The following is an 11580-nucleotide window of genomic DNA, read 5'->3' on the forward strand; positions in this document are numbered from 1 at the left end:
ACTTTGTCGTTCAAATAGAAAATTATTGTTAAAAATGTTAAAATAGATCAATTAAATAAGTATTAGAATGACAATAAATATTTCTGATCATATTATTAGAAAAACAAATATTCGTTTTTATTCGGCCTATAGTAAAAATCATGTGACACTTTTATTTTGAACAAGATGGCGGAAGAAGGTGTATACGATGTTAGGCTGGTTAATATAATACTTGTAGGATTTGCATTCATGTTTCTATTTACAGCGTTTCAGACAGCTGGAATGTCAGAAGTAAGTGTGACTTTGATGCGTCTGCAGTTATTATATTCATAACCAATTGAGATAAACGAACACCTTAAAATGCACCAATGTTTACATGAGATAGTCAAATCGCCCCTTTTTCGACGTGTAAAACTTGTTTCACAATTTGTGAAGATACAAGTTACATTAGCAAAATAAGATCCCAGTCATCTATAATGGGTATCTGGGTTATAAACCCCACAATCATGTCACGCAATACGTTAAAAATATTGAGTACCCCATCTGAGAAATTTTGACTCGAATGTGCAACTTTGTACAAATTGGCTTGACTTCGCTTAAAGTCAGGTCACTTTAAAGGATTGAAATTCTGACAAAACATAATGTCCTATTGAAACTATCCAGTTTCCTCTTGTTCTACGTGACGTTTGACATTTTGACAGACTACATATGTAAGGATGTTCATTTAGGCTGATGAACTTTAATTTTGACGTGTGTACATAGAAATAGTAAAAGCAGATTTAGGTTAGCTGGACAGGTCAAAGGTCTCTAAATATTGTTTCGAGACTTGCCTGGTGTTAAAAGGACTGAAGTCAAAATTCCTCCTATGTCAAATACAAAGTGACCACTGCTCTTAATTTTATTTTGTTATATAGCATCTTTAAATGCTATTCCATCAGTTATTTTATTAACAACTTCAGTATCATAGTGTGTAGTGTTTGGGAAAATGAAGTCCACATCTCTGAATGTTGTTATATCAATTACTTTTTCAGACTGCTGTTTTGAAGAGTGCTCGAGAGGATTCCAATGGAACATTTACTGGAGATGGTTCTATCAGGTTTAAACCTACTATTAATATTGTCCTTGAATATTTTGCTAAAGTTACTACCATTGTCCGGATGCTTTTGGTCTCTGCCATGAAGATTTTTAGCCATATAGATTTCCATTTTCTTATCTATTTATTGTGACAAATTAAACTGAAACAAACAATGCTAAACTGTGTTTTTGGAAACTCTGGAGTGGCAGATAAGATATATTAATGACTTGCAACTGAATATTGTGAAGAAATAGATTTACTACTCTTAAATTGTCCTTAGAGTTATTGCTGATATTCAAATGCATTGTTCATACTTTTGTTAGTTCATTTCACACTTATTAGTATTATCTGCTAAGCTAATATTATGTTATGATAATGAAATGAATCTGTCTCAAATGATGTACATTGTGTTATTGTATTTCACAGCCTTGGTGTGATATATGCAGTTTTTGCAGCTGCAAACTGGATTGCTCCTCCCATAGTCAGTGTTGTAGGTCCAAAGTACACCATGTTTTTGGGTGCTATTCTTTACTTGTAAGTACCACTTCCTACATTTATTCCTTACACAATAGATAAGGATGGTAATGTTAATTGTAATGTTGTATGTTATGAATTAAACTTGTGTGTGGATGGTAACTGAAAAAGATATTAGCCTGGAGCTGATGGACATCAGAACTCTGTCCCTTTAAAATTGAGAGAAACTGTTTCCTATCATGTTTTGTTGACAGTTTGTTTATCCTGTCCTTCTTGAAGCCGATGACATGGGCATTGTATACAGGGTCTGTTTTGGTGGGCCTTGGAGCAGCAAGTAAGTATTAGTTAGTATAGACTAATTTGAAGACAACTATTCCTGCTATAGAATGAGAATAACTCATTTAGTGAATTGGTGTGATTAAGATGAAATGTTTAGGTTATCACAAGTCACAGATTCAATGTGTTAAGATCTATAGATCAGACCACAGGTACAATATATAAGGTATCAAATCCTTACTAGTTCCAATCACATATTTTGTACAATGTACATATACAATGTCCAATATTACAAATGTACTATCATTGATCTTTTTTAAAGATTTCATTTGATTTGTGTAATAATAAATATATTTTGTGTAAAGCACATGTTATGTAATATAAAGAATTACACTTATGTTAAAATGGACAGAATTCTCGAAGTGCTGACTTGAAGATGTGTTCATTACCTGTGCCATATTTTTTCTTTGAAAAAATTCTTATCTTTCTCATTCAGAAATACTGTCAGATTGCATTTAAACTTTCCTAAGATTAAGAAACCCAATTCAGACTTTCATATTTTATTTTAAAACCTAAATGTATTCTATTTTTTGCACATATTGACCAGTTTCATTGACAGTTTCCCAAGGGTAAATGTTATGGATTTTATTGCAATTACAATCGTACATTAAAGTTGAGTTTTCAGAAATTAATTTTGCTGTAATTTTGCATTTTAGTTTTATGGACAGCCCAGGGAAATTTTCTCACGATTAATTCAGATTCCAATACAGTTTCCCGAAATAGTGGAATATTTTGGGCACTACTTCAATGCAGGTTAGTACATATACTACTACAGGGATGCTTTGACTACGTTCACGAACTACACAACAAAAATAGACAATATTCCTTGTTTTTGATGAAATCAACAGTTCTGTAAGTTTATTGATTTGGATGGAAACTACTGAGTATATTTTCACAGATGCTCAGTTGTTTAAATTGCTTTCATCCATTGATCATCTATATAACCCTCCAAAGACCCTTAAGTAATTCTTGTTATTGTTGTTTCTTGAGAAGTACTTTACAGATCTTTACCATTTTCACTTATGTATTCTCCTTGGTCCCTACTATTGCCTTTTCAATATTTGGAGACTGATCAGAACAATTAAAATGGCCAAGAGGTGTCCAACTTTGATCTTGGCAGTTTAAGTTTATTACCACTCTATTTCTGTAGAAAAAAATTGGATTTTTTCTTTCATATATGTAGGGTTTTCTTGACTTCTTAACCTACCAATGAAAGACTTGCATGTAATTACATTGTGATTTATATTGTAAAGCCTTATAGGGGGTAATTATTCTTTATTACAGCTTGCTGATAGGAAATATTTACAGTTACTATGTGCTGAAAGGAAGAGAAAACATTGACAGTAGCGAGAGGTTTCAACTGTTTGCTGGTTTAAGTGGGGCTGCTCTTGTTGGCGTACTTCTGTTTCTTACCCTACGTAATAGGCGCAACACAGACGCAGAAAACCTCATCAATCTGAACTCCAGGTATGCATGATAAAACATACAATAGTAAAAACTTAAATGTGGTCGTGATCCTACCTCTATCATGTAGTATGTGCTTACTGGGTATGAAAAGTGTGACATAATCATGCTTTTAACCTTTGATAGTTTATTTGGAATATTACATTGAATGAAAACATTTGCCATTATTGGACAAATATCCAGGCTTTTGCATTGAAATTGATGTAGATATTTAATGGTATTTGCTTAAACATCCAGGTTTTTAGGATGACCTATAGCCATTGTGTTTTGTGAGTTGCTGTGTACTGTCCGTCATGCATAAACTTTCCATTCAAATGACATCTTTGTTAAATTGAATGACCTTGACTGACTTTCTAGGTCACATGTCATATATGTCAGAATCTTTGAATGACTTTTTCTCAACATCCAAAATGTCAATGGTGCTGACATTGGACTTGTTATATGCTTGGATGAAGGGCTACCAAGTTTTGTTAAAAATGAAGGACTTTGACCCACTTTCAAAGTTACAGATGTCAAATGTGTTAAAATGTTTATATGATGTCTTCGCAATAAACAAAAGATCCATGGTGATGATATTGAGCCTGTGATTGGCAGGGAGGAAGAGCTACCAATTTTGTAAAAATGAATGACGATCCATTTTCAAGGTGACAGGGGACAAATGTGTAAAGGAATTTATAAAAAGACTTCTTGTCAACAACCAAAAGGCCAAAAGTGCTCATATTGAAGGCTACCAATTTGGTTCATATTATTGACCTTCACCATTTTTCAAGGTCACAGGTGTCAAAATCTTTTAAACGATTTCTTCTCAATAACCAAAAGGCTTAGGATACTGATATTGGGCCTGTGGCATGCTGGAATGAATGGTTACCAATTTTGTTCATGTTATCAACCTTTTCATTTATTAAAGGTCACAAGGGTCAAATGTGTTAAAATCTTCAAACAACTTCTTCTCGATATTGAAAAGGTCCAGGTTGTTGATATTAGTTCTTTAACATGAGTGGATGAAGGGCTACCAATTTACTCAAATAATTGACCTTGACCTGTGTTTAAGGTTCCTAGGGTCAAATGAGTTGACATCTTAAAATTTCTTTTTCAAAGCAATATGTTCACAGTAATGGCATTTGTGTAGTTGCTTGTATGAATATGATTTCAAGTTTGAAAAAATGTTTTCATGAACCAAAAATGTCTTCTTTGTAAGCTGTAGAATAGTTGACCAGTTTATTTTAGACGTATTTGGCCTCTTTCATATATAGGTATTTATACTGTTAAGGTCTATGGGTCTCTTGTTTGAGAGACACAGACCCTCCTGCTGTTTTCTATGAGACATAGCATGTAAGATGCAAGTATGTGCATCTCTTAAAATAACACAATCAAGATTATATATCGACGATTCTCACAGATCCAGCCCTAAATATATGCATACTTCTACTTAGAATTGTCAAGGAGGTGTGGTTTCAGTTTGTCACAGTTGTAAGAAAATGCACCACAAATTTTCATAAGGATTTTTTTAGTGTTATATAAATATATAAAAAGTGATATTTAAAACTGTTGTCATTTTCACTCTATTTGTGTTTCAGTGGTACACAATCAGAAGGTCCATTGTCTGCTGTTAGTAAGTATTGCGCAAAAGGGAAAGTAACAAAACAGTATTCAAAGTTTTGATACTTCAACACAAAGTAAACATCAAATGCATTAAACCATATCTGGTGATGACCAGTACCTACTAGATCAGGTGTAGATGAGTTGAAATAGTGATATCATTTAGAAAATGTTTATTCATAGTGTGTATGTTATGGTATAGTATAATGACATTTAAAGTGGTTCAAATTAGAATCCAACAAAAACAACAAACTGCATATGTAATCAACTTTTGACATAGCAATAGGTTAAAAAACCAGAATGCCAAAAACATCTTCAAGAAAGTAGATTTTAACCACACAGGATAAAAGCGTATTTGATTTCTTATTGATGTTTTGACGTATGTCTCTAGTTTGACAAAATACAAAAGTACATCTCAAAACAGTTTTTAATGATTTAAGGATATAAAAACAACTGATTTGCATCTCCTAGTATTGACCACATTTTACTCGTTCTTAGGCAGGGCTGATTTCATATTGTCTGGTTATGACATCGTAATGCATCTATTTTCAGAAAGGTCTTTTCATCTTATGAAATCCCGTGAAATGCGTTTGCTGAGCGTTGCCATAGCCTATACAGGTAATGTATCCCTGATATTTATTGATAAAGAGTGTTTTTCATTCACAGCAAATGGCACTATTGAGATGGCTGTGTCATTTATTGGCCTATTACTTATAGTTATACCTCTAGATGGAAGTCTTCATCAGGCCAGTTCAAATGGTGCCACTGAGCTAAAAATTGGTGGGAATGTTAAGGAAAGGTAGCCAACAAAGTGTTGTTATTTTATTACCTTGTCAGAACTTCGATACGGCAGTCAGGGAGGCCATTTTGTAAAATGATTGTGCAATCATGGTTTTCCTATGCAACACCTATTTCAAACTTCTCAAGTTCACCAGTCGGATTGAGCTCCAACTTTACTGTCGAAAAATAAGTAACACTTGTCACAGTTTCCTACTCCTCACTAAAACTACCAGCTGCATTACGGAAAACAGCTAAGTAAGATTTCATTCAAAGTAGAAAAAAAAAACTTCTCCCTGTTGAAGGCATTATCAGGTCACAGATAATTGATAAACATAAACAACAGGGACAAATAAGTCAATGCCTACAAATATTACGTTACATGGCTGCTGTCATCAATCAGATTGCATAAAATCTTCAATGATAAGTTTATAAAGCTTACCTTCTAAGAGCATTTTTCATCCATGACTCAGCACTTGGATCTTTATTAATGTATTTGCCACTGTTTTATGTAAATTAAGAAATTGGATGTTATGCTAAAATTCAAGCTCCATCGTCATGTAACCTTTGCTTTAATGAACAAATGAAATCCTCATCAGGGGACCAGCTTGTTTTAATTGCAGTATCATAATAAATTAAGCAGTCACTTTGTTATATTACCACACAGGTGTAGAACTGACATTCTTCAGCGGAGTATATGGTTTTTGTATCTCCAACAATACACATTTTGGTGATGACTCCAAAGGGCTGATTGGAATATCAGGGATCTTTATTGGTGTAGGAGAAATTTTAGGTAAGTTGTTTTAAATTGGAAGTATTGGAGCAGTGACAGTTTATACTGATGACTTTTAACTACACTTGTGAAAAATGTATTCAGGGATTGAAAAATTAGATAATAAAGCTTGAATTTGAAGTACTGTTTGAAATATCAATTTTGAACATGGATGATCCAATAGGTGGCGCCATGTTTGGACTGTTTGGGAAGAGGACCAACAAGTATGGACGAGACCCTATAGTGGTGCTGGGATATGTCTTACATATGGTGTGCTTTTTCCTCATCTTCATCAACATGCCAAGTGATTCAACATTCAATCATACCTCATCTGAATCTGCAGCAACATATCTTAGTCCATCAAGGTAAGGTATACCATTTTACCAAGTCTTTCCAGGTAAACTGTACCATTCTATCCAGTCTTTCCAGGTAAACTGTACCATTCTACCCAGTCTTTCCAGGTAAACTGTACCATTCTATCCAGTCTTTCCAGGTAAACTGTACCATTCTACCCAGTCTTTCCAGGTAAACTGTACCATTCTACCCAGTCTTTCCAGGTAAACTGTACCATTCTATCCTGTCTTTCCAGGTAAACTGTACAATTCTATCCAGTCTTTCCAGGTAAACTGTACCATTCTACCCAGTCTTTCCAGGTAAACTGTACTATTCTACCTGGTCCTTCCAGGTAAACTGTACCATTCTACTCAGTCCTTCCAGGTAAACTACACCATTCTACTCAGTCCTTCCAGGTAAACTACACCATTCTACTCATTCCTTCCAGGTAAACTACACCATTCTACTCAGTCCTTCCAGGTAAACTACACCATTCTACCCAGTCTTTCTAGGTAAACTGTACCATTCTACCTGGTCCTTCTAGGTAAACTACACCATTCTACTCAGTCCTTCCAGGTAAACTACACCAGTCTACCCAGTCTTTCCAGGTAAACTGTACCATTCTACCTGGTCCTTCCAGGTAAACTGTACCATTCTACCCAGTCCTTTCAGGTAAATTACACCATTCTACTCATTCCTTCCAGGTAAACTACACCATTCTACCTGGTCCTTCAAGGTAAACTGTACCATTCTACCCAGTCTTTCCAGGTAAAATACACCATTCTACCCAGTCTTTCTAGGTAAACTACACCATTCTACCTGGTCCTTCTAGGTAAACTACACCATTCTACTCAGTCCTTCCAGGTAAACTACACCATTCTACCCAGTCTTTCCAGGTAAACTGTACCATTATACTTGGTCCTTCCAGGTAAACTATACCATTCTACCCAGTCTTTCCAGGTAAACTGTACCATTCTACCTGGTCCTTCCAGGTAAACTATACCATTTTACCCAGTCTTTCCAGGTAAACTGTACCATTATACCTGGTTCCTCCAGGTAAACTATACCATTTTACCCAGTCCTTCCAGGTAAACTGTACCATTATACCTGGTCCCTCCAGGTAAACTATACCATTTTACCCAGTCCTTCCAGGTAAACTGTACCATTCTACCTGGTTCTTCCAGGTAAGCTGTACCATTATACCTCTGTCTGGTATCAGCCTACATAAATCCCTTTATGTACAGGTAAGCTACACCAGCATACCTAAGTCATTCTATGTAAGCTATTCCAAATTATTTCATTCAGGTAAATTATACCAAGTATAGATACAAAGTTATTGGTATTTTTTGTGGTCAATTGATGTTTGTTCAACATTTTATCAATAGTTATTGAATGTGTACAAATGAGTTAATGAAGAAAAATGATATAAGCACACAGACGGATATTAACGAGCAGGTCTATACAATTTCCTTCTGTCTGCTGGTGCATCATTTTCTGAAGTGTATATCATGATCAGTTTTTTCTGCTATTGCCAAAAATCAAAATTTACATGCGGGTACATTTTGGCATAGCCATTTGTTTAGTATGTACCGGGTATATATACCCTACACAACTACATTCATTAATTTTTCCTGTATTAGTCTGTCATTTAAATAAAATTGTAAACATATAGGACAGATAGTAATTAAGATTTAAAAAGTTATTGTGATTTGTTGTTCTAATTATTCTTTTGAAATCTGTTTTTCAGTAAAGATGTTGCCATTCTGTGTTCCTTTTTACTTGGCTTTGGAGACAGTAGTTTTAATACGCAGGTAAGGTTTTCACATTTAATTGTATGTTATAGGTTACAAAAGTAAATATTTGGACTCCAACCTACGTGCTTAAACTTTATCGAACATTCTTGGTGTAGTGCTGATACTTATTTCGAACTGGCATGTAATCTAATGAATAGAGTGGATACTGATATATATCGTAGGTAATATTTGGGGTCGGGTGGGACAGTGGTAATGCATTTGCCTTTCACCTAGCCATCTGGGGTTTGATTCCCAGAATGGATGTGATAAGGTAAGGGGTCACCTGCCCGACCACGTGAGTTTTCCCTGGGTACTCTGGTTTCCTCCCACAATAAGACGCCTCTCATACTTACATCCGGGCTACTCAGAGTGATTAATATAAGTTGGAAAAACTTGCTTTGCAATTGTTGTAAGATAAATAATGTTTATTATTACATATTATCATTATTGTAGATAATGAAGCCTATTGTTGTCTAATATTAACAATAAATGGTACATGTCTATCGTAATAATTTGTCCAGACTAAGAAATAGAAACACTAGTATTTGATATTTGTTTGTTTACAAGTTTGTAACTACCAGTAGTTACTAGTGAAAGGAGATATTTATGTGACTTTTTAATAGACACATGCTCTAGCAGTTTTTAATGCCTTGTAGTGAGTTTATATTTATACAGTAATAAACCCATCAGTATCCATTGCTGGTCTGTAGAATACCAATATAGGTTTTTCTTTGTCGTGTGATACCCACTTTCTTGACATATTTCAGGAAAATGGTGATGATATTTCTTTACTGATTTCAATAAAACTACATCTATGATTGTCCTATTGGATCGAGAATGTCCTCAAATCAAAGAGTAAAATGTCATTAGTTTAGAAGAATCCTGGTTTTAGAATATAAACGACAGAATTTGACATTTCTCTTTTTTTAAATTTGTCAGTAAAATGTTCAGATTTTTCCTGCTCTTAAAATAATGTGTAACAAACTAGATGAATCTATCTTTCTGTGAGTAAACCAGTGTAATCTCTTATCTATATTTTCCCTTAGATTGGAAGAAAAAATTATGTGATAATTATATTTCAATGTTTTGCTGTATTGCTTTCAGATATATTCCATCTTAGGGTTCATGTTTCCAGAAGACAGTTCCCCGGCATTTGCACTGTTCAAGTTTGTCCAGGTATGTTAACCTGTCATAAACATTTGATAGCACTTTAACAGTAGGCAATGATATACAGTATACAGTGTAAGTATTTTTGAAACTCCACTGACAGAACTAAATATTTCCTTCCTCTGTTGAAATTCTTTTGTTTTTGTTACAGTCTGTAACAGCGGCCGTGTCATTCTACTACAGTACTCACCTGTTGTTACACTGGCAGCTCCTTATCCTGGTTATCCTCGGGACACTAGGCACATGGTGTTTCTGTCTGATTGAATGGAGTGCCACTAAGGCCTTCAGGGCTGGCTACCAGTCCATCGGATGACAATCAAAGGTTGGTCATCTTTCATCTGATTTACAATCAGTAAACAGCAACTGCTAATATCAACTGTGCTTTCAGATTTGCAAAATAAAAAGTGAAGTTAGCTTGCATGGATTTGGAAGGACGAAAAAATATAGAGGTAAAACAAAAATTCTAAGGAGGATGGTTATGATATTTATTATTTAGCTGCTGTAATGATGTACATAATTGAATAAGATAATGAAAGAACAGGGTAGGTATTTGATATTTAAAAAAAACATTTAATACAATGACAGTATTTTCAGTTTCCAAACATAATATGAATGCATTTTGAGGATATCATGGGTATTATGCTTGGAAAATGAACTATAGGACTGATCACTCTAATATGTCTGTCAGTGTATGTAAGTTATTTAATTACAACATCTAATGCATTTGATTTTGAATTTTAATTGAACTAAATCTGATGACTATCTCTTGCAGGTTGACAGCCAGGATATCACCTGTGCTGTTGACAAGGACCTTGCAGTTGAAGATAATGTGATATTACCGACAGATTCTGCTAGAGATGAGGATAATGTGATGACTTGACCACAAAGATAGATATATTGACATAAGAAGTTGATGTTTTACTGTGATATATAAGTATTAAAAAACAAGCGGTGGTATTGTATGTAATTATCTTTATGTGGGTTTTTATGATTTAAAATTAAAACCAGAATTCCAGGTCCAAGGATGTACCTGCATTGGTTCAGCACTACTAATTTATATGTCAGTGGTTACCAAATCAAATCATGTAGTCATTTAGATAGTATTGTATTCTCACTGCCATTGTACTACCAGGATTAATGGTTTCTCAAGGACATTGCACCGATTGGAGGAAGTTTGGTCACATGACCAGGATATTTTGTTTAAGGCCTAGCAGCGTTAGATACATTTTTTATTAAAATTTGTTTGTGTGGTATGTTATTTCATTCATACAGGACTACCAGATGTTGACAGTTTACTGTAGCTTGATATGTTAGTTTTATGATTGACAGGGAGATATATTTTATTGTGCTTCTTTCCCAGTTTTGTTTTTTTGGGTTCAGCTACACAATTTTTTATTTTAGATACAGTACTTGTATATGGTTATTACAAATGTCTGTATTTCTCATGTTTGTATAAGTTCTTCATTCAGTACAGGTGCTTTGAATTATGTAGCCATTGGTGTCAGAAAGCAATAAAAGCTAATATCTGTCACACTCACCTTCATTATCACACAGGAAAGGTAATATCCATCCACACGGGTTACATAGGTAGACGGGGCACTCTCTATACCCTATACACTCACCAGCAGGATTCAGTTACATAGGTAGACGGGGCACACTCTATACCCTATACACTCACCAACAGGATTCATAGATCACATTACTGTGTCATTTTTATTGTACATGAATGTAGTTTCTGATAAACGACATACCAATAATATACCTCAAGTTAAAAAGTTGATAATATGGGACAGGTACATTGTTTTTGACTG

General features: G+C 34.5%; 1 protein-coding gene across 1 annotated transcript; it reads left to right on the top strand.

Annotated features, from left to right (window-relative positions):
- The first annotated feature begins 165 nt into the window (after positions 1 to 165).
- On the top strand, positions 166 to 11373 carry LOC132544607 (UNC93-like protein MFSD11). Its single transcript, XM_060208229.1, has 14 exons — positions 166 to 270; positions 1011 to 1075; positions 1481 to 1588; positions 1783 to 1862; positions 2521 to 2617; positions 3149 to 3331; positions 4906 to 4940; positions 5480 to 5545; positions 6372 to 6497; positions 6661 to 6841; positions 8557 to 8620; positions 9707 to 9778; positions 9921 to 10091; positions 10542 to 11373. The coding sequence occupies exons 1-13, from the start codon at positions 166 to 168 to the stop codon at positions 10080 to 10082; spliced, it is 1344 nt and encodes a 447-aa protein (XP_060064212.1). The 3' UTR covers positions 10083 to 10091; positions 10542 to 11373.
- The last annotated feature ends 207 nt before the right edge of the window (positions 11374 to 11580 follow it).

The sequence above is a fragment of the Ylistrum balloti genome, unplaced genomic scaffold (assembly GCF_031769215.1).
Source record: "Ylistrum balloti isolate Yb309-2 unplaced genomic scaffold, AGI_CSIRO_Ybal_v1 Utg369802, whole genome shotgun sequence".
NCBI classification, from domain to species: Eukaryota; Metazoa; Mollusca; class Bivalvia; order Pectinida; family Pectinidae; genus Ylistrum; species Ylistrum balloti.

What these genes read in the sequence shown, in the direction of transcription:
- LOC132544607 (XM_060208229.1), top strand. Translation starts at nt 166, where the DNA reads ATGGCGGAAGAAGGTGTATACGATGTTAGGCTGGTTAATATAATACTT. An exon ending in AGACAGCTGGAATGTCAGAA is followed by an intron (nt 271 to 1,010) that starts GTAAGTGTGACT and finishes TTACTTTTTCAG; the next exon opens with ACTGCTGTTTTGAAGAGTGC. An exon ending in CTCATCAATCTGAACTCCAG is followed by an intron (nt 3,332 to 4,905) that starts GTATGCATGATA and finishes TTTGTGTTTCAG; the next exon opens with TGGTACACAATCAGAAGGTC.